We start from the raw sequence: 24,212 nt of genomic DNA on the forward strand, positions 1-24,212 counted from the left end.
CTCCCTCAAGCCATCCTATCGGTTTATTTATGAGTACATTTTTTCAGCTGAATATTCATATTTATAACTTTATTGACTAGAATCACTGGCTTGTGTTTACGGCTGTACACGAGTCGAGCTCTGGCAGAGGGACCTCTGACCCCACGCATGACCTCTGACCTGATGCATGATCTCTGACCCCACATGACCTCTGACCTGATGCATGACCTCTGTCCCCACGCATGACCTCTGTCCCCACGCATGACCTCTGACCTGATGCATGACCTCTGTCCCCACGCATGACCTCTGTCCCCACGCATGACCTCTGTCCCCACGCATGACCTCTGTCCCCATGCATGACCTCTGACCCCACGCATGACCTCTGTCCCCAAGCATGACAAGTAGCGTAAGCTCAGCTGAGAGTCGACGCCTCTCGCAGTTCAAACTAACTCAAGCTCCTCCCACATTTCTCTTTAATCATTTTTAGACTCTAATTCGTGACCGGTGTTTTGTTTTGCTCTGTCCTCTGGACTTCCATGTTCATCAATACGCCATGCGTCGGGTCAGAGGTCATGTGTGGGGACAGAGGTTATGCGTCAGGTCAGAGGTCATGTGTGGGGACAGAGGTCATGCGTCGGGTCAGAGGTCATGTGTGGGGACAGAGGTTATGCGTCAGGTCAGAGGTCATGTGTGGGGACAGAGGTCATGCGTCGGGTCAGAGGTCATGTGTGGGGACAGAGGTCATGCGTCGGGTCAGAGGTCATGTGTGGGGACAGAGGTCATGCGTCGGGTCAGAGGTCATGTGTGGGGACAGAGGTCATGCGTCGGGTCAGAGGTCATGTGTGGGGACAGAGGTCATACGTCGGGTCAGAGGTCATGCGTCGGGTCAGAGGTCATGGCTGTTACTGGAAGCCAGTGATTATAGTTAGTAAAGTGATAAATATGGATATTTTTCAGAAGGCCTTTATTAACCCCTGGATCGTATGGATTACTGTTATGATGATGGATGATTTTTTGGGCTTTAAAATCTCAGGCTCCATTCACTCCCATTATAACGCTTGGAAGAGCCAGGATATGTTTCTATGTTGATTGTGTTCGGCTGAAAGAAGAAAGTCATAAGCACTGGGATGGCTTGAGGGCGAGTGAATTATGAGTTTGGCTGAAGAATCCCTTTAATAACCTGGTTTTCCTGCTCAGGGTCTGGACCAGGATGGAAACGCCTCTGGATGTTTTGTCGAGAGCCGCATCTTTAGTGCATCAAGACGACGAGAAACGTGAGTCCACTTCAGAGATCGGTCGGAACAGTTTTTGTTTATTGATTGTGAGATAACCAATATGCATCAGTCGGGGTGTCACGATTCCCTCGTGTCACGATGCGATACATATCTCGATACTGAACTCACGATACTATATTATTGTCGTGCTCCAAGACATATGATAAAATGTTAACAAAAATGTACTGTTGATTAAAATGCTAAGTTTGATATTACATTGTGTGTGTAAATGAATATGATGGACGTGGTGCTGAAACCCAAAGCACAGGACAATAGAGACTCCAGAATAACAATATTCATGATTCTGAAGCTGAAAATACTGAATTATTGTAGACGAATATGCTTTCACTGTCACTGACTAGATATATTTAAAATAATGTCGGACACTTTTTACTGGTAACATCAGACATCTGGCATTATCAGGACACACACATATTCCCACACTGCAGTATTATACATTATACTCAACATTATATATAGCAGTTTAATGTCGTACTGACACTAAAACTCTGAAAACTTTAAGTTTTCCTCGCACAGTAAATTTTCCTCGCACAGTAAGTTTTCCTCGCACAGTAAGCTTTCCTCGTACAGTAAGTTTTCCTCACACAGTAAGTTTTCCTCACACAGTAAGTTTTCCTCACACAGTAAATTTTCCTCGCACAGTAAGTTTTCCTCGTACAGTAAGTTTTCCTCGCACAGTAAGTTTTCCTCGCACAGTAAGTTTTCCTCGCACAGTAAGTTTTCCTCGCACAGTAAGTTTTCCTCGTACAGTAAGTTTTCCTCGTACAGTAAGTTTTCCTCACAGTAAATTTTCCTCGCACAGTAAGTTTTCCTCGTACAGTAAGTTTTCCTCGTACAGTAAGTTTTCCTCGTACAGTAAGTTTTCCTCGCACAGTAAGTTTTCCTCACACGTACAGTAAGTTTTCTTCACACGTACAGTAAGTTTTCCTCACACGTACAGTAAGTTTTCCTCACACGTACAGTAAGTTTTCCTCACAGTAAGTTTTCCTCACAGTAAGTTTTCCTCGCACAGTAAGTTTTCCTCGCACAGTAAGTTTTCCTCGTACAGTAAGTTTTCCTCGCACAGTAAGTTTTCCTCGTACAGTAAGTTTTCCTCACAGTAAATTTTCCTCGCACAGTAAGTTTTCCTCGTACAGTAAGTTTTCCTCGTACAGTAAGTTTTCCTCGTACAGTAAGTTTTCCTCGCACAGTAAGTTTTCCTCACACGTACAGTAAGTTTTCCTCACACGTACAGTAAGTTTTCCTCACACGCACAGTAAGTTTTCCTCACACAGTAAGTTTTCCTCACACGCACAGTAAGTTTTCCTCACACGCACAGTAAGTTTTCCTCACACGTACAGTAAGTTTTCCTCACACGTACAGTAAGTTTTCCTCACACGTACAGTAAGTTTTCCTCACACGCACAGTAAGTTTTCCTCACACACACAGTAAGTTTTCCTCACACGTACAGTAAGTTTTCCTCACACGTACAGTAAGTTTTCCTCACACACACAGTAAGTTTTCCTCACACGTACAGTAAGTTTTCCTCACACGTACAGTAAGTTTTCCTCACACGTACAGTAAGTTTTCCTCACACGCACAGTAAGTTTTCCTCACAGTAAGTTTTCCTCGCACAGTAAGTTTTCCTCGTACAGTAAGTTTTCCTCGTACAGTAAGTTTTCCTCGTACAGTAAGTTTTCCTCGTACAGTAAGTTTTCCTCGCACAGTAAGTTTTCCTCGCACAGTAAGTTTTCCTCGCACAGTAAGTTTTCCTCACACGTACAGTAAGTTTTCCTCACACGTACAGTAAGTTTTCCTCACACGTACAGTAAGTTTTCCTCACACGTACAGTAAGTTTTCCTCACACGTACAGTAAGTTTTCCTCACACGTACAGGAAGTTTTCCTCACACGTACAGTAAGTTTTCCTCACACGCACAGTAAGTTTTCCTCACACGCACAGTAAGTTTTCCTCACACGCACAGTAAGTTTTCCTCACACGCACAGTAAGTTTTCCTCACACGCACAGTAAGTTTTCCTCACACGCACAGTAAGTTTTCCTCACACGCACAGTAAGTTTTCCTCACACGCACAGTAAGTTTTCCTCACACGCACAGTAAGTTTTCCTCACACGCACAGTAAGTTTTCCTCACACGCACAGTAAGTTTTCCTCACACGCACAGTAAGTTTTCCTCACACGCACAGTAAGTTTTCCTCACACGCACAGTAAGTTTTCCTCACACGCACAGTAAGTTTTCCTCACACGCACAGTAAGTTTTCCTCACACGCACAGTAAGTTTTCCTCACACGTACAGTAAGTTTTCCTCACACGCACAGTAAGTTTTCCTCACACGCACAGTAAGTTTTCCTCACACGCACAGTAAGTTTTCCTCACACGCACAGTAAGTTTTCCTCACACGTACAGTAAGTTTTCCTCACACGCACAGTAAGTTTTCCTCACACGCACAGTAAGTTTTCCTCACACGCACAGTAAGTTTTCCTCACACGCACAGTAAGTTTTCCTCACACGCACAGTAAGTTTTCCTCACACGCACAGTAAGTTTTCCTCACACGCACAGTAAGTTTTCCTCACACGTACAGTAAGTTTTCCTCACACGTACAGTAAGTTTTCCTCACACGCACAGTAAGTTTTCCTCACACGCACAGTAAGTTTTCCTCACACGCACAGTAAGTTTTCCTCACACGCACAGTAAGTTTTCCTCACACACACAGTAAGTTTTCCTCACACACACAGTAAGTTTTCCTCACACACACAGTAAGTTTTCCTCACACAGTAAGTTTTCCTCACACAGTAAGTTTTCCTCACACATTAAGTTTTCCTCACACAGTAAGTTTTCCTCGTACAGTAAGTTTTCCTCGTACAGTAAGTTTTCCTCGTACAGTAAGTTTTCCTCGTACAGTAAGTTTTCCTCGTACAGTAAGTTTTCCTCGTACAGTAAGTTTTCCTCACAGTAAATTTTCCTCGCACAGTAAGTTTTCCTCGTACAGTAAGTTTTCCTCGTACAGTAAGTTTTCCTCGTACAGTAAGTTTTCCTCGTACAGTAAGTTTTCCTCGTACAGTAAGTTTTCCTCGTACAGTAAGTTTTCCTCGTACAGTAAGTTTTTCTCGTACAGTAAGTTTTCCTCGTACAGTAAGTTTTCCTCGTACAGTAAGTTTTTCTCGTACAGTAAGTTTTCCTCGTACAGTAAGTTTTCCTCACACGTACAGTAAGTTTTCCTCACACGTACAGTAAGTTTTCCTCACACGTACAGTAAGTTTTCCTCACACGTACAGTAAGTTTTCCTCACACGTACAGTAAGTTTTCCTCACACGCACAGTAAGTTTTCCTCACACAGTAAGTTTTCCTCGTACAGTAAGTTTTCCTCGTACAGTAAGTTTTCCTCGTACAGTAAGTTTTCCTCGTACAGTAAGTTTTTCTCGTACAGTAAGTTTTCCTCGTACAGTAAGTTTTCCTCGTACAGTAAGTTTTTCTCGTACAGTAAGTTTTCCTCGTACAGTAAGTTTTCCTCGTACAGTAAGTTTTCCTCACACGTACAGTAAGTTTTCCTCACACGTACAGTAAGTTTTCCTCACACGTACAGTAAGTTTTCCTCACACGTACAGTAAGTTTTCCTCACACGCACAGTAAGTTTTCCTCACACAGTAAGTTTTCCTCGTACAGTAAGTTTTCCTCGTACAGTAAGTTTTCCTCGTACAGTAAGTTTTCCTCGCACAGTAAGTTTTCCTCGCACAGTAAGTTTTCCTCGCACAGTAAGTTTTCCTCACACGTACAGTAAGTTTTCCTCACACGTACAGTAAGTTTTCCTCACACGTACAGTAAGTTTTCCTCACACGTACAGTAAGTTTTCCTCACACGTACAGTAAGTTTTCCTCACACGTACAGGAAGTTTTCCTCACACGCACAGTAAGTTTTCCTCACACGCACAGTAAGTTTTCCTCACACGCACAGTAAGTTTTCCTCACACGCACAGTAAGTTTTCCTCACACACACAGTAAGTTTTCCTCACACAGTAAGTTTTCCTCACACGCACAGTAAGTTTTCCTCACACGCACAGTAAGTTTTCCTCACACGCACAGTAAGTTTTCCTCACACGCACAGTAAGTTTTCCTCACACGCACAGTAAGTTTTCCTCACACGCACAGTAAGTTTTCCTCACACGCACAGTAAGTTTTCCTCACACGCACAGTAAGTTTTCCTCACACGCACAGTAAGTTTTCCTCACACGCACAGTAAGTTTTCCTCACACGCACAGTAAGTTTTCCTCACACGTACAGTAAGTTTTCCTCACACGCACAGTAAGTTTTCCTCACACGCACAGTAAGTTTTCCTCACACGCACAGTAAGTTTTCCTCACACGCACAGTAAGTTTTCCTCACACGCACAGTAAGTTTTCCTCACACGCACAGTAAGTTTTCCTCACACGCACAGTAAGTTTTCCTCACACGCACAGTAAGTTTTCCTCACACGCACAGTAAGTTTTCCTCACACGCACAGTAAGTTTTCCTCACACGCACAGTAAGTTTTCCTCACACACACAGTAAGTTTTCCTCACACGCACAGTAAGTTTTCCTCACACACACAGTAAGTTTTCCTCACACGCACAGTAAGTTTTCCTCACACACACAGTAAGTTTTCCTCACACACACAGTAAGTTTTCCTCACACAGTAAGTTTTCCTCACACATTAAGTTTTCCTCACACAGTAAGTTTTCCTCACACACACAGTAAGTTTTCCTCACACACACAGTAAGTTTTCCTCACACAGTAAGTTTTCCTCACACAGTAAGTTTTCCTCACACACACAGTAAGTTTTCCTCACACGCACAGTAAGTTTTCCTCACACACACAGTAAGTTTTCCTCACACGCACAGTAAGTTTTCCTCACACGCACAGTAAGTTTTCCTCACACACACAGTAAGTTTTCCTCACACAGTAAGTTTTCCTCACACATTAAGTTTTCCTCACACAGTAAGTTTTCCTCACACACACAGTAAGTTTTCCTCACACACACAGTAAGTTTTCCTCACACAGTAAGTTTTCCTCACACACACAGTAAGTTTTCCTCACACACACAGTAAGTTTTCCTCACACAGTAAGTTTTCCTCGTACAGTAAGTTTTCCTCGTACAGTAAGTTTTCCTCGTACAGTAAGTTTTCCTCGTACAGTAAGTTTTCCTCGTACAGTAAGTTTTCCTCACACAGTAAGTTTTACAGTAAGTTTTCCTCACACAGTAAGTTTTCCTCACACAGTAAGTTTTCCTCACACAGTAAGTTTTCCTCACACAGTAAGTTTTCCTCACACACACAGTAAGTTTTCCTCACACAGTAAGTTTTCCTCACACAGTAAGTTTTCCTCACACAGTAAGTTTTCCTCACACACACAGTAAGTTTTCCTCACACAGTAAGTTTTCCTCACACACACAGTAAGTTTTCCTCACACAGTAAGTTTTCCTCACACAGTAAGTTTTCCTCGTACAGTAAGTTTTCCTCGTACAGTAAGTTTTCCTCACACAGTAAGTTTTCCTCACACAGTAAGTTTTCCTCACACACACAGTAAGTTTTCCTCACACACACAGTAAGTTTTCCTCACACACACAGTAAGTTTTCCTCACACACACAGTAAGTTTTCCTCACACAGTAAGTTTTCCTCACACAGTAAGTTTTCCTCACACAGTAAGTTTTCCTCACACAGTAAGTTTTCCTCACACAGTAAGTTTTCCTCACACAGTAAGTTTTCCTCACACAGTAAGTTTTCCTCACACAGTAAGTTTTCCTCACACAGTAAGTTTTCCTCACACACACAGTAAGTTTTCCTCACACACACAGTAAGTTTTCCTCACACAGTAAGTTTTCCTCACACACACAGTAAGTTTTCCTCACACAGTAAGTTTTCCTCACACAGTAAGTTTTCCTCGTACAGTAAGTTTTCCTCACACGCACAGTAAGTTTTCCTCACACAGTAAGTTTTCCTCACACAGTAAGTTTTCCTCACACGCACAGTAAGTTTTCCTCACACAGTAAGTTTTCCTCACACACACAGTAAGTTTTCCTCACACGCACAGTAAGTTTTCCTCACACGCACAGTAAGTTTTCCTCACACACACAGTAAGTTTTCCTCACACAGTAAGTTTTCCTCACACAGTAAGTTTTCCTCACACAGTAAGTTTTCCTCACACAGTAAGTTTTCCTCGTACAGTAAGTTTTCCTCACACAGTAAGTTTTCCTCACACAGTAAGTTTTCCTCACACAGTAAGTTTTCCTCACACAGTAAGTTTTCCTCACACAGTAAGTTTTCCTCACACAGTAAGTTTTCCTCGTACAGTAAGTTTTCCTCACACAGTAAGTTTTCCTCACACAGTAAGTTTTCCTCACACAGTAAGTTTTCCTCACACAGTAAGTTTTCCTCACACAGTAAGTTTTCCTCACACAGTAAGTTTTCCTCACACAGTAAGTTTTCCTCACACAGTAAGTTTTCCTCACACAGTAAGTTTTCCTCGTACAGTAAGTTTTCCTCGTACAGTAAGTTTTCCTCGTACAGTAAGTTTTCCTCACACAGTAAGTTTTCCTCACACAGTAAGTTTTCCTCACACAGTAAGTTTTCCTCACACGCACAGTAAGTTTTCCTCACACACACAGTAAGTTTTCCTCACACAGTAAGTTTTCCTCACACAGTAAGTTTTCCTCGTACAGTAAGTTTTCCTCGTACAGTAAGTTTTCCTCACACAGTAAGTTTTCCTCACACAGTAAGTTTTCCTCACACAGTAAGTTTTCCTCACACAGTAAGTTTTCCTCACACAGTAAGTTTTCCTCACACAGTAAGTTTTCCTCGTACAGTAAGTTTTCCTCGTACAGTAAGTTTTCCTCACACAGTAAGTTTTCCTCACACAGTAAGTTTTCCTCACACAGTAAGTTTTCCTCACACAGTAAGTTTTCCTCACACGCACAGTAAGTTTTCCTCACACACACAGTAAGTTTTCCTCACACAGTAAGTTTTCCTCACACAGTAAGTTTTCCTCACACAGTAAGTTTTCCTCGTACAGTAAGTTTTCCTCACACAGTAAGTTTTCCTCACACAGTAAGTTTTCCTCACACAGTAAGTTTTCCTCGTACAGTAAGTTTTCCTCACACAGTAAGTTTTCCTCACACAGTAAGTTTTCCTCACACAGTAAGTTTTCCTCGCACAGTAAGTTTTCCTCGTACAGTAAGTTTTCCTCACACAGTAAGTTTTCCTCACACAGTAAGTTTTCCTCACACAGTAAGTTTTCCTCGTACAGTAAGTTTTCCTCACACAGTAAGTTTTCCTCACACAGTAAGTTTTCCTCACACAGTAAGTTTTCCTCACACAGTAAGTTTTCCTCACACAGTAAGTTTTCCTCGTACAGTAAGTTTTCCTCGTACAGTAAGTTTTCCTCGTACAGTAAGTTTTCCTCGTACAGTAAGTTTTCCTCGTACAGTAAGTTTTCCTCACACAGTAAGTTTTCCTCACACAGTAAGTTTTCCTCACACAGTAAGTTTTCCTCACACAGTAAGTTTTCCTCGTACAGTAAGTTTTCCTCACACAGTAAGTTTTCCTCACACAGTAAGTTTTCCTCACACAGTAAGTTTTCCTCACACAGTAAGTTTTCCTCACACAGTAAGTTTTCCTCACACAGTAAGTTTTCCTCACACAGTAAGTTTTCCTCACACAGTAAGTTTTCCTCACACTGTAAGTTTTCCTCGTACAGTAAGTTTTCCTCGTACAGTAAGTTTTCCTCGTACAGTAAGTTTTCCTCACACAGTAAGTTTTCCTCACACAGTAAGTTTTCCTCACACAGTAAGTTTTCCTCACACGCACAGTAAGTTTTCCTCACACACACAGTAAGTTTTCCTCACACAGTAAGTTTTCCTCACACAGTAAGTTTTCCTCACACGCACAGTAAGTTTTCCTCACACACACAGTAAGTTTTCCTCACACAGTAAGTTTTCCTCACACAGTAAGTTTTCCTCGTACAGTAAGTTTTCCTCGTACAGTAAGTTTTCCTCACACAGTAAGTTTTCCTCACACAGTAAGTTTTCCTCACACAGTAAGTTTTCCTCACACAGTAAGTTTTCCTCACACAGTAAGTTTTCCTCGTACAGTAAGTTTTCCTCGTACAGTAAGTTTTCCTCACACAGTAAGTTTTCCTCACACAGTAAGTTTTCCTCACACAGTAAGTTTTCCTCACACGCACAGTAAGTTTTCCTCACACACACAGTAAGTTTTCCTCACACAGTAAGTTTTCCTCACACAGTAAGTTTTCCTCACACAGTAAGTTTTCCTCGTACAGTAAGTTTTCCTCACACAGTAAGTTTTCCTCACACAGTAAGTTTTCCTCACACAGTAAGTTTTCCTCGTACAGTAAGTTTTCCTCACACAGTAAGTTTTCCTCACACAGTAAGTTTTCCTCACACAGTAAGTTTTCCTCACACAGTAAGTTTTCCTCGTACAGTAAGTTTTCCTCACACAGTAAGTTTTCCTCACACAGTAAGTTTTCCTCGTACAGTAAGTTTTCCTCGTACAGTAAGTTTTCCTCACACAGTAAGTTTTCCTCACACAGTAAGTTTTCCTCACACAGTAAGTTTTCCTCACACAGTAAGTTTTCCTCACACAGTAAGTTTTCCTCACACAGTAAGTTTTCCTCACACAGTAAGTTTTCCTCGTACAGTAAGTTTTCCTCACACAGTAAGTTTTCCTCACACAGTAAGTTTTCCTCACACAGTAAGTTTTCCTCGTACAGTAAGTTTTCCTCACACAGTAAGTTTTCCTCACACAGTAAGTTTTCCTCACACAGTAAGTTTTCCTCACACAGTAAGTTTTCCTCGTACAGTAAGTTTTCCTCACACAGTAAGTTTTCCTCACACAGTAAGTTTTCCTCACACAGTAAGTTTTCCTCGTACAGTAAGTTTTCCTCACACAGTAAGTTTTCCTCACACAGTAAGTTTTCCTCACACAGTAAGTTTTCCTCACACAGTAAGTTTTCCTCACACAGTAAGTTTTCCTCGTACAGTAAGTTTTCCTCGTACAGTAAGTTTTCCTCGTACAGTAAGTTTTCCTCGTACAGTAAGTTTTCCTCGTACAGTAAGTTTTCCTCACACAGTAAGTTTTCCTCACACAGTAAGTTTTCCTCACACAGTAAGTTTTCCTCACACAGTAAGTTTTCCTCGTACAGTAAGTTTTCCTCACACAGTAAGTTTTCCTCACACAGTAAGTTTTCCTCACACAGTAAGTTTTCCTCACACAGTAAGTTTTCCTCACACAGTAAGTTTTCCTCACACAGTAAGTTTTCCTCACACAGTAAGTTTTCCTCACACAGTAAGTTTTCCTCACACTGTAAGTTTTCCTCGTACAGTAAGTTTTCCTCGTACAGTAAGTTTTCCTCGTACAGTAAGTTTTCCTCACACAGTAAGTTTTCCTCACACAGTAAGTTTTCCTCACACAGTAAGTTTTCCTCACACGCACAGTAAGTTTTCCTCACACACACAGTAAGTTTTCCTCACACAGTAAGTTTTCCTCACACAGTAAGTTTTCCTCACACGCACAGTAAGTTTTCCTCACACACACAGTAAGTTTTCCTCACACAGTAAGTTTTCCTCACACAGTAAGTTTTCCTCGTACAGTAAGTTTTCCTCGTACAGTAAGTTTTCCTCACACAGTAAGTTTTCCTCACACAGTAAGTTTTCCTCACACAGTAAGTTTTCCTCACACAGTAAGTTTTCCTCACACAGTAAGTTTTCCTCGTACAGTAAGTTTTCCTCGTACAGTAAGTTTTCCTCACACAGTAAGTTTTCCTCACACAGTAAGTTTTCCTCACACAGTAAGTTTTCCTCACACGCACAGTAAGTTTTCCTCACACACACAGTAAGTTTTCCTCACACAGTAAGTTTTCCTCACACAGTAAGTTTTCCTCACACAGTAAGTTTTCCTCGTACAGTAAGTTTTCCTCACACAGTAAGTTTTCCTCACACAGTAAGTTTTCCTCACACAGTAAGTTTTCCTCGTACAGTAAGTTTTCCTCACACAGTAAGTTTTCCTCACACAGTAAGTTTTCCTCACACAGTAAGTTTTCCTCACACAGTAAGTTTTCCTCGTACAGTAAGTTTTCCTCACACAGTAAGTTTTCCTCACACAGTAAGTTTTCCTCGTACAGTAAGTTTTCCTCGTACAGTAAGTTTTCCTCACACAGTAAGTTTTCCTCACACAGTAAGTTTTCCTCACACAGTAAGTTTTCCTCACACAGTAAGTTTTCCTCACACAGTAAGTTTTCCTCGTACAGTAAGTTTTCCTCGTACAGTAAGTTTTCCTCGTACAGTAAGTTTTCCTCGTACAGTAAGTTTTCCTCACACAGTAAGTTTTCCTCACACAGTAAGTTTTCCTCACACAGTAAGTTTTCCTCGTACAGTAAGTTTTCCTCACACAGTAAGTTTTCCTCACAGTAAGTTTTCCTCGTACAGTAAGTTTTCCTCACACAGTAAGTTTTCCTCACACAGTAAGTTTTCCTCACACGGTAAGTTTTCCTCGTACAGTAAGTTTTCCTCGCACAGTAAGTTTTCCTCGCACAGTAAGTTTTCCTCACACAGTAAGTTTTCCTCACACAGTAAGTTTTCCTCACACAGTAAGTTTTCCTCGTACAGTAAGTTTTCCTCACACGCACAGTAAGTTTTCCTCACACAGTAAGTTTTCCTCACACAGTAAGTTTTCCTCACACACACAGTAAGTTTTCCTCACACACACAGTAAGTTTTCCTCACACACACAGTAAGTTTTCCTCACACACACAGTAAGTTTTCCTCACACACACAGTAAGTTTTCCTCACACACACAGTAAGTTTTCCTCACACACACAGTAAGTTTTCCTCACACAGTAAGTTTTCCTCACACAGTAAGTTTTCCTCACACACACAGTAAGTTTTCCTCACACAGTAAGTTTTCCTCACACAGTAAGTTTTCCTCACACAGTAAGTTTTCCTCACACAGTAAGTTTTCCTCGTACAGTAAGTTTTCCTCACACGCACAGTAAGTTTTCCTCACACGCACAGTAAGTTTTCCTCACACGCACAGTAAGTTTTCCTCACACAGTAAGTTTTCCTCACACAGTAAGTTTTCCTCACACAGTAAGTTTTCCTCACACGCACAGTAAGTTTTCCTCACACAGTAAGTTTTCCTCACACACACAGTAAGTTTTCCTCACACAGTAAGTTTTCCTCGTACAGTAAGTTTTCCTCACACAGTAAGTTTTCCTCACACAGTAAGTTTTCCTCACACAGTAAGTTTTCCTCACACAGTAAGTTTTCCTCACACAGTAAGTTTTCCTCACACAGTAAGTTTTCCTCGCACAGTAAGTTTTCCTCGTACAGTAAGTTTTCCTCACACAGTAAGTTTTCCTCACACACACAGTAAGTTTTCCTCACACACACAGTAAGTTTTCCTCACACACACAGTAAGTTTTCCTCGTACAGTAAGTGATCTCTGAAACGCTGCTGGATTTCCATAAGGCTGTATTCAGTGTCTGCATTCAGTCCGTGATCATTTACATGAGAAATGCTCCACACATACGGCCCTCGTCTCGGTTCTGTTGTTTCTCAGCTCAATGCATTGATATATGATCGCGAGACGAGCGCTATGAAAGAATAGGACTTTGAAAAGCTTCCTCGGGCCTGACATGAACACGCTGTGTTTCCCTCAGAAATTCCTTCCTAGATTAAGCAGAATCAAATCCTTCTTAGTGTTGCTGGAAATCATTGTGCAACAACATCTACATGTTACAGCGTCTGCTCGTGTTGCTGCCGCGCTCGCTCACTGATGCAACAGGATTTGGTTAGAAGTACGAATTGTATTGACTGTGGTTTAACTCCTAAACATCTTCAGCTGTAACTAAACCGAACTAACATGTGGGTCATTGGTTGAGCCAGTGTTTCTGTGTTCAAAAGCCGATATATTTGTTATAGTATTTATATATCAACCTATGAATGGTTTACTTCTAATTGTCTATAAGCTGAGGTGGTAGAAAGTATTTTAAAGTTGGCATGAAAGGGAGTTTCATGTTCTTCTCTCCTCTATTGTGTCGGATATCGAGTGAAGCGCTTTGGAACAAGAACAGATGTGGGCGGGGCTTGCTTGTGTGATTGGATGGTTGTGGTTTGCTATTGGCTGATCTCTTGTGAGTGACAGGTTATAACCCCGCCCACGTCATCAGAGAAGAGAAGAGATGCTGCAAGTTATTAACACAATAATGATGTGCACATTTATAATAAACTGTACAATATTACATTAAAAAACAAGAGCTGCTCATTTTGATTTCATGGCGACTTTAACATAAAATAAAAACTTTTATTCACTTGAGTTTACTCTTAAAGTCCCCCTGTAGTCAATCATTTATCCCTTAAAGTACTGTAGTACAATTTTACATTTACACATATTTGAGAGACTGTTTAGTACAAAATTATATTTTAATCATTATGAGGAGAATGAAGTGTGCAAAATTAGGACTTATTTCCTTTCATTTCCCGTTAATCCTAAATGTAAAAGGGTGCACTTTAAAAAATTTTCAATCGCATATACCCTGCAAAATAATAATTTTAATATTGAGGATTCAAATATTAATACACAAATATTCATACACAAAGATAATGATAGAAAAAAATTTTTTTCAGTGCAATTTGATAAACCTGGAATGATGCAACACAGAATTAATTTTAATGAGGAATTTCTAGTATATTTGGAGACACTCCTAAAGCAGTGTATATGTCACTCCTTAATGGAAGATTTTGGTTTTATAATTTGAAAAAAAAAGTGTCCTACTTTTCTTTTCCTTTTTCTTCTTTATTTTTCCTTTGTCTTGAACTGACTCACTGTTGGGAACGGTATATTGTGATGTGAAGATTGAATGTAAGCTCAGCCTTGTTTGTAAAACTTTCAGTTATTAATGTTTTTTCTGTTAATGTTCAACAAATATGTGATGCTGGATCCCAAACCCAGTCACATGACGCCGGGTATATCTGTGGCAATAGCCAACTATACAGCGTATGAGTGAAAATTATAGATTTTTCTTTTATGCCAAAAATCATGAGGATATTAAGATCATGTTCATGAAGATATTTAGTAAATGTCCAGCCGTAAATATATAAAACATGTATTTTTGTGAGTGAATGCAGCACAATCGTGAACATAAATGCACAACTTTAAAGCAGATTTTCTCAATGTTTACATTTTTTTGCTCCTCAGATTCCAGATTTTCAATAGTTGTGTCTCGACCACATATTGTCCTATCCTAACAAACCACACATCAGTGGAGAGATTATTTATTACAAATTCAGATGATCTATAAATCTACATTTAAAAATGATCTCAATTTGTAGTCCAGGGTCACATATATGAAAAAAAGAAGCTTGTGATGGCGGTTGTTCCCCCCACCCCCGCTGTGTGTGTGTGTGTGTGTGTGTTGTTTAGTGCAGGGCTGATGTCATGTCTTTGTGTGGTTGTGTCTTTGTCTCCGTGTGTTTGACCTGTTTTCTCTGCAGCTCCTCCTGCTCGTTTGCATTTATTGAAAGCTTTTGTAATTGTTCTCACTCGCTGGATCGCTTGGATCCGTTGCTCACGCTAGCGCACGTCTGGCCCTGACAAGCTCCAGCACACACTCACACACTCACACACTCAGACACTCACACACTGCAGTGTAGAAACGCTCAATCACGGGGAAGGTGTGTCTCTCTTTATCTCCAGATTCAGGTGACGGCTTGCTTTCAGACGCTCGAGGGCAAACAGCACCATTACACACACACACACACACACACACACACACACACACACACACACACACACACACACACACACACACACACACACACACATCGTGCTTTTAGCGGTGATTAAACTAAGCTGGTTTCTCAAGGCAAAGAACTCCTGAACAACACACAATCGATTTCTACTTTTTGTTATAGAACTCCACAGTCGAATGCCTAAAGTCAAAAATTCACATTCAGAATGTATTTATAAACATAAATGCTGTTATGTAAACTTTCTATTCATCAAAGAATCCTGAAGAAATATGAAGCTGTTTTCAACACTGATAATAATCATAAATGTGTCTTGATCATCATATTACACTGATTTCTGGAGGATCATGTGACACTGAAGACTGGAGTAATGATGATAAATTCAGCTTTGATCACAGGAATAAATTACACTTTACTGTATATTCACATAGAGAACTGATGATTTACATTATAATAATATTCCACTGTTTTACTGTATTTTTGGTCGTATAAATGCAGCCTTGGTGAGCAGAAGAGACTCTTAATAAATCTTACTGGCCTCAGACTTCTGAAAAGTAGTTTACTGTGTTGCTTAATATTTTGAAAAATTCAAACATAGTCATTTGATAAAAAGTATTTAAAAAAATGAGTTGATAGTTTTGTCATGTAAAAATCATATATCATGGTATTCTTAATAATTATGCCTGATATATAGAACAGTATGCACACTTTGATGGAAAAGTATTTTTTGAAAAAAAAATTTTATGACAATTTCCAAATTAATGATACACCTCAAAATTGAGATTTTAGTTTTTTTAGTAGTCCTGAATTTTACTAGTAAGTAAATAAAAATACAGTTTTATCATATCAAATCATATTTTTTCAATGCAAGCAGTGAGGCTTTACTCTGCTTAGTTTTCTTTTGCTTTTAATGGTCTGATAGAATCATGACCGCACACACCTCTTGAACAGAAGTACAGTCTCAGTGTAGTTTCAGAGCGGGTCCGTCCGTCACGTGTGTGTGTGTGTGTGTGTGTGTGTGTGTGTGTGTGTGTGTGTGTGTGTTCACACTCGCACCTGCAGTTCAAACAGGATCCAAACAGGAAGTTGACCTTTGCGTCCCTGGGCCATTTTGCTTTCCTCCTAATGAAAGATTGATATTTCTGTGTTATTGTTCTGTGGAATGCACAAACGTACGGACAGTCAATAATTACTCCCGTCCTTTTGTTGAGGCCGTCAGGATCTGGTTTCTGCCTTGCTTTACTGAGCCTTCTGCATTATGTCATCTGTTGAATTCACATGGATTATGTTTTCAGCTTCTAAGTAATGAAAGCATTTTTGAAAATGATTTTGCCCTAGTAACCACCTACAACACCCCAGCAGGTGCATAGCAACGCCCTGGCAACCACCCACATCACCCTAGCAACTGCATAGCATTGCACTACTCGGTTCACTTTAGCAACTCTATCAATGCCCTGGCAACCACTCACAACACCATAGCAACTGAACTAAAACACAGTAGAATCCTCTCAAAGCATCTTAACAACTGCATAGCAACACCCTGGCAACCTCATAGTAACATAATGATCAGAGCATCTTACAAACCGCATATCAATGCCCTGGCAACCACCCAACATTTTTTATACATCAACACAACACTCAAAACACCTTTGCGACTGCATAGCAACACCCTGGGAAACCCACTAAACACTATAACTCACCAAAAGCACCTTAGTAACTGTGTATAAATTCCCTGGCAACCACTTCAACCTCCTCACAACTACACTAAAACACTAAAATCCTCTCAAAACATCTAAAAACCACAACACATTGGAAACCACCAACAACACCCTATAAACTGCATAGCAACAGCCTGGAAACCATCCACAATACCCTAGCAACTCTCAGTGACACACTGCTCAAAACAATAGCAACTGCATAGTAATGCCCTAGGAACCACCCACGACAACCTAGCAACTGCTCAGTGACACACTGCTCAAAACACCCTCGCAAATGCATAGAAATGCCCTGGGAACCATCCACAACATCCTAGCAACTGCATAGCAACGCCCTGGGAACCACCCACAACACTCCAGCAACCTCATAGTAACACACTGCTCAAAACACCCTCGCAAATGTACGGCAAAACCCTGGGAACCAGCCACGACACCCCTTTTAGTCTTAGTCTTAGTCTTTTTGACGAAAATGCTTTTTAGTTTTAGTCACATTTTAGTCACTTATAAACTTGATAGTTTTAGTCGACGAAAACACAAAAAGGTTATAGTCAATTTTAGTAAAAAAAAAAGAAAGAAAAAAAGTAGTCTTTAACAAATTAATTTAGGTTAAAAAGTATTTGAAATGGGCTTAGGTTTGACAGGTTGCAGCAAGTGTTGCAATTCATAAAACAACAGTTAACCTTAAACCCTTTGCATAATAAACTAGACTCTCTGAATAATTCGATTGGTTGGGTCCTTGCATGCGCTTCGTGAGGCACACACACACACACTAGCACGCACACGCACACTAGCACACACACGCAAGGTCTCTTATTATTATCGTACATTATGGGATTTTTTCATTATTGTACAACAACGATTAGAATGCGGCATTGCTGATACTTTTTTTTTTTTTTTTAGCTCAAAACAGGCCGATTTCACGCAAAATAGGCAGAAATGACATGCATTGTGAACGTCAGATTTATAATCATTTTCGTTCCATCTCGTCTCAACGAAAACTCGAAAACGTCTCGTCATGTCTTAGTCACCTTGGAGCCATTTTTAGCTAGTCATCGTAACGTTATCATCCTAAAAAAAGCTGCGGCAACGAAATAATTGCGTTATCGTCATTGTTGACGAAAACAACATTGCTAGCAACTGCATAGCAACACCCTAAGGATCACTAACAACAGCATAGTAACTGCATAGCAATGCTCTGGCTACCACCCACAACACCCTAGCAACCTCATAGTAACACACTGCTCAAAACACCCTAGCAACTGCATAACAGTCTTGGAACCACCCACAACACCCTAGCAACTGCATAACACTCTTGGAACCACCCACAACACCCTAGCAACTGTATAGTAACATAATACTCAGGGAACCTTAGCAACTGCATAGTAACGCTCTAAGCATCACTAACATTTAAGAATGAAAAAGAATAATAAAGTAAGATGAGTAGAGTGGGAGTTGATTGATTGGTGTGTGTGTGATAGACGGAGCGTGTGTGTGTGTGTGTGTGTGTGTGTGCTGCAGCTCTTCCAGCTGGCCGTTCGTCCCCTTGCTTTGTGTCGATTATTATTACCTTATAAATATCTGAGAAAGAAGAATGTTTTACTAAATAATGGACACGAGTGTTAATAAGGCATTGCATCGTTATTGAAAGGTTTAGATCTATACATAAGGTGGAAACACAAGTTTCAGTCTAATGCCAAAAGCAGCATTTTCACTGGTTGTGTGAAGCGTCCCGATCGGGGGCCCTCGCTCATTCAGCAGCACACACACACGCCTGGACCTGGGGATTGGGGCCAGAGGTCAAAGGTCACTGAAGTGGGGCACACACACTCGTTGTTGAGGCACACAAGCTGTTGTCTTGATAGACTTCAGTAAGGGAAGCACTGATGTGGAGTGTGTGATGTGGCTTGCGTATATCCCAGCCGCCGCACTGGCCGTGTGTGTGTGTGTGTGTGTGTGTGTGTTATCAAGCATAAATGGCGAGGAAAGACTCTTCTACTGGGAGTGTTTCTGGGTGTTTCTCCTCATTTCTGGTTCGAGGTCTTGATTGTGGCGTTTCTTTGAGCTTTAGAATCCAGTATTCCTGTAATTCTTTTATCTTCTTTGAGTTTAATTAAGTCATCTAACGTCAGGTGACTGTAAATGCGCAAAAACTGTTTCCATTGCAGTTTTGCAAAATATTTCTGTTTTGAATTGTCTGAAAAAAAAAAAAAAACTCATGAGAGCGTAAAAACTTTTTGCCGATAAATGGGAGTTTTTGCAAAATGGACGTGTTTCCATGGGGCGTATTTGCAATTCACAATTTCAATTTGCGCAATTTGAATGGTAACGGAAACGCTATGACATCAGAAGTGTGTAGAAACGTGGCTGGGCGATAAAACGATAGTTGTCGCGATATATTTTTTCTCGATAAAACGATATCAAGAGCTCGATAAATGTTCGATAATGTTTTTGCGGCAAAAGCGGAACGAAACTCATTTGAACCGCGCGCGCCCCACGACCGTTTATCCGCTCGGCTCAAAGTCCAAACGGCAGCGGCTCGTTCAGGGGGGCAGTGTTCCGGAAGACACCGAAGCTTCCCCGGCGCCGCCATTGGCTAGCGGACCCCCACCTGCTGTTAGCATCCCATTGACTCCCATTCATTTTGGCGTCACTTTGACAGCGAGTAACTTTACATCTGAGGCGTTTAAAGACACCGTTTGTCCATTGTTTATTTCTGAAGAAACATGAAAATGTATAAAAGGCTCCATCACCTTGTATCTTACGTTATGGCCCCGTAGAAGCAGTTTTTGTAAAAATAGGCTAACGGTTGCGTCATAACCGAGCGACTCTGTCGCACAGTCGAGAGATTACCGTATAGACCGGCAGAGAAGCTTGCAGGCAAATGTGGGATATACATATTGAATTGTTTTATATTATATTATTAATGTAGACAATGTATTAAATGACTCATTTAATTACAGTATTGAGGCTACTGGTTTTCATACAAATACCATAGAAACCATAAAGTAACATGTTGCCGTGACAGTGAGGTGCTGTAGGCTATTACCGGTTCATCTGTGGTTATCATGATCTAAATGCATGATGCTGGATGACCAATTGTTAATTTAAAACTCGAACAGTCAGAATATTACATTTTACCAAATAAAAATGAGTCACATGCAGAAACTAAGAAATAATCTTTTTCTAAGAGTATAAAGAGTATAGTTTAAAACCACAATTAACGCTCTGGTTTCTACAGCTTTCACTTAGGAGCAAAAATCTGCCTTTAAACGTAAAAGAAATAAAGATTTGACATTTATCGTGATAATTATCGATATTGACTGATACAAAAAAATGATGGTGATATTTTGTTGTCCATATTGCCCAGGCCTACATCATCAGCATTAGCCATCGAGCCAGAGAACATCACAGGGCGTCTCACAATAAATATTGTTTTCAAAGCAGCTTTACAGGAAATACTGGTTATAGTTTATGACGGATTCTGTCATCAGTCAGAGAGATATCAATATGTCCGTGATGTACAGCTGTGATCTAGCATGTTCTGTGGTTATCCAGTTAAGCTAAGAGCGCATGTGTGAGGCAGCGATTACTTGTGCTCGTGATGATTACAACATTAGGAAAATATTATAATACTGAACGTCGATCCACAGTTGCCATCATCGAGTCTTCAACAATACAGTTTTCCACGTTTGTAATAAATATTTGGGTTTGATAACCACATAGCAACACCCTAGAAACCACCCAGGACAACAAACATGTTATATATTCTATCATGTTTCAATAACAAAACACTTTTATGGAAGGCTTTATTTGAGATTATTACGTGTCTTCTCTTCACTCACTCGCTTTCTTCTGTGAGGAACAAGCACTCGTCCATCCCATAATCTGAAGCGCTCCTGCACGGAGAGCCTTTAATAGATCACTAGTTAACCCCGGGTTATTTCGGCTGTCGTCACCACATTAACGGCTCAACATGTTGGTGGTTGTTCCAGCATGATCACTAATAAAACCATAAACATAAACTATAACCTGCATGCAGTTGTACATGTGTGGAGTGTGTTGATGTTGAAGCTGTTGTGTTTATCAAGATCATCATTAAAACAGGAGCAGTGTGACCCGATCTAGATCACCGTAAAAAACGGTGGGTTATTTTTTTTAACCCAACCGTTGGGTTACACATATTGGGTCACTATGGGTTATTTTCCAAAAAATGTTGGGTAATTTTTTCACATCGTTGGGTAATTTCCAGTAATAACCCAATGCACTGGGTTAAAATAACCCACAGTTGGGAAGGTGTTATACCCCCCCCCCCCCATAGTTGGGTTACTCGTTGGGTTATTTTTAACCCAGCATTTTTAAGTGAGCATTCATCAACACAAACACTTGTTATTTAGTCATGGCTACTAAACTCATTTGGAATCTGTGTTGTTTAAAAAAATAATGAGTTGAAACCGGAATAGTGAGCGAAACGTGACACTGAAATTATTATTATTATTTATTTAAGGCGCGTCAATTCAGCAAATGCTTTAGTTCAAAACATCCAAGACTCTTCTGTAGTGTGTGTGTGTGTGTGTGTGTGTGTGCGTGTGTGTGTGTATGTTACTAATTAATTTCTTTAATGCTTCACCTTGTAAAGTAGACTGGTTACTCATGGACTAGACGTGTGTGTGTGTTAGATTGCTGCTGTTAGACACTGAAACACACACACACACACACACACTCACACACACACACACACCACACTCTCACACACACACACACACTGTTAATTCTTCTAGGCTGGTGTGTTCATATGTTGTACATATAGTTGCACTATAATCACCATGTAAAAAGCATGTGACTGACGCCATGTTGAAAATATTGCTGTAGAACTTGACAAATAAAGCAGAACTGCCATGTTTCTCGTACTTTAATCCTTACAGTAACTTCAGGTTGGTGGTTGATCTGGATAAATAATACTTCTCATCAAAAATCGTACTGTATTTATGAAAAGTGCCTTAAAGTCACTATGAAATCAAAATTGACAATTTTTAAAATGTATTATAAATGTGCACATCATTATTGTGTTAATAATCTTGAATGAGAATAAGTTCCTCTTGCATCGTCTATTCTCTGATGATGTGGGCGGGGCTATAACCTGTCACTCACAGGAGATCAGACCAATAGCATACCACAGCAATCCAACCAGCCAATCAATTCCCCCACAGACACACTCAAGCCCCGCCCACATGTGTTCTTGTTCCTGAACTCGATATACGGCACAATAGAGGAGAGAAGACCAGCGCAACTGCCACTTCAAGTCTGAGTCCATCCTAATTCCCAGAATTCCCAGAACAACAAACGCACACAGTGTGTGTGTGTTGTGTGTGTGCTGCGTGTGTCTGTGTGTGAGCAGATGAGGAATGAGGTCAGCAGAGGTCAGAGGTCGCGGCGCAGCTGTTTCACTGTATCTTACAGACCAGGAGCTGCTCAGCACATGAAGCGCAGGAATGCAGGGCAGGCGGGTGTGTGTGTGTGGGTGTGTGTGTGGTGTGTGTGTGTGAGAGTTGTGAGAGAGAGAGAGAGAGAGAGAGAGAGGAGAGAGAGAGAGAAGAGAGAGAGAGAGAGAGAGAGTGTGTGTGTGTGTGTAGAGAGAGATAGAGAGAGAGAGTGTGTGTGTGTGTGTGAGGTAAAAGGACACAATCTGTTGTAGCTCCGCCCCTGTGCCGGAGCAGCAGCGTCATTTGCATTTAAAGGAACAGACACAAAAAACGGTGAGGTGTGTCGTGCGGTGTGTGTTCGCGCGTGGTGTGTGTTGCGCGCAGGTGTGTGTCGTGCGGTGTGTTGCGCGCGGTGTGTGTTGCGCGGTGTGCTGGAGATTGTTCTGTTTCTCAGTGTTGGGCTGAGGTGGTTTTGCACACACACACACTGCTGTTCTTCCCAGTGGGTTCTGGTGTTTCCAGTAAGAGTCTGGGTGTGGCTCATGTTTCTCAGAACTGGTGTTTGTCTAGATTGACGTCTGGCCGTTTCTGCCAGTTCACACAGAGTCAAGCATCGACACACAAGCAGTTGTGAGACTCCGACTCCAGCGCTGTGGCTCCTGGGATGAGTTATAGCTGGTGTCTGTTTATCCCTGTGCAATAAATGGCATTTAAATGTTGTTTGTGTATTTTAAACAAACTACATCTTTTTGTCTCTTGTGTTCAAAAACATACATCAAATAATACTGAAAAATAAAATGTGACCCTGGATCACAAACCCAGTCTGGAGCCGCACGGGTATATCTGTGGCAATCGCAACTATACATCGTATGGGTCAAAATTATAAATTTTTCTTTTATGCCAAAAATCATTAAGATCATGTTCCATGAAGATATTTAGTAAATGTCCTACCGTAAATATATAAAACATGTATTTTTGTGAGTGAATGCAGCACAATCGTGAACATAAATGCACAACTTTAAAGGAGAAAACTGTTTACAACACTGATAATAATCATAAATGTGTCTTGATCATCAGATCATCATATTACACTGATTTCTGGAGGATCATGTGACACTGAAGACTGGAGTAATGATGCTGAACATTCAGTTCTGACCTTTTATCTCAGAATTGCGAGATATAAAGTTGGAATTCTGACTTTTTTTCTCGCAATTCTGAGAGCTTGTTGAGCTTGAGCATTGTTGATTCAGTTCAGTCTTGATTCAGTTCAGTCTTGATTCGGTTCAGTGTTGATTCAGTTCAGTCTTGATTCAGTTCAGTGTTGATTCAGTTCAGTCTTGATTCAGTTCAGTGTTGATTCAGTTCAGTCTTGATTCAGTTCAGTGTTGATTCAGTTCAGTCTTGATTCAGTTCAGTGTTGATTCAGTTCAGTCTTGATTCGGTTCAGTGTTGATTCAGTTCAGTCTTGATTCAGTTCAGTGTTGATTCAGTTCAGTCTTGATTCAGTTCAGTGTTGATTCAGTTCAGTCTTGATTCAGTTCAGTGTTGATTCAGTTCAGTCTTGATTCGGTTCAGTGTTGATTCAGTTCAGTCTTGATTCAGTTCAGTGTTGATTCAGTTCAGTCTTGATTCAGTTCAGTGTTGATTCAGTTCAGTCTTGATTCAGTTCAGTGTTGATTCAGTTCAGTCTTGATTCGGTTCAGTGTTGATTCAGTTCAGTCTTGATTCGGTTCAGTGTTGATTCAGTTCAGTCTTGATTCGGTTCAGTGTTGATTCAGTTCAGTCTTGATTCGGTTCAGTGTTGATTCAGTTCAGTCTTGATTCGGTTCAGTGTTGATTCAGTTCAGTGTTGATTCAGTTCAGTCTTGATTCGGTTCAGTGTTGATTCAGTTCAGTCTTGATTCGGTTCAGTGTTGATTCAGTTCAGTCTTGATTCGGTTCAGTGTTGATTCAGTCTTGATTCGGTTTAGTGTTGATTCAGTTTTGTTTCTCACTATATGAGGGCGAGTGAATGA

General features: G+C 40.6%; 1 protein-coding gene across 1 annotated transcript in view; it reads left to right on the top strand.

The window, feature by feature from the left end:
• The window catches only part of vgll4b (vestigial-like family member 4b), a 68,221-nt gene that overhangs the window by 805 nt on the left and 43,204 nt on the right, over window positions 1-24,212 (top strand). Inside the window, exon 2 of the mRNA XM_079597523.1 lies at window positions 1,177-1,253. Within this exon, the coding sequence (XP_079453649.1) occupies window positions 1,190-1,253 (64 nt within the window). The 5' untranslated portion in view covers window positions 1,177-1,189. The remainder of the gene's footprint in view (window positions 1-1,176; window positions 1,254-24,212) is intronic.

The sequence above is a fragment of the Phoxinus phoxinus genome (assembly GCF_949152265.1).
Source record: "Phoxinus phoxinus genome assembly, chromosome: 22".
Classification (NCBI taxonomy): Eukaryota; Metazoa; Chordata; class Actinopteri; order Cypriniformes; family Leuciscidae; genus Phoxinus; species Phoxinus phoxinus.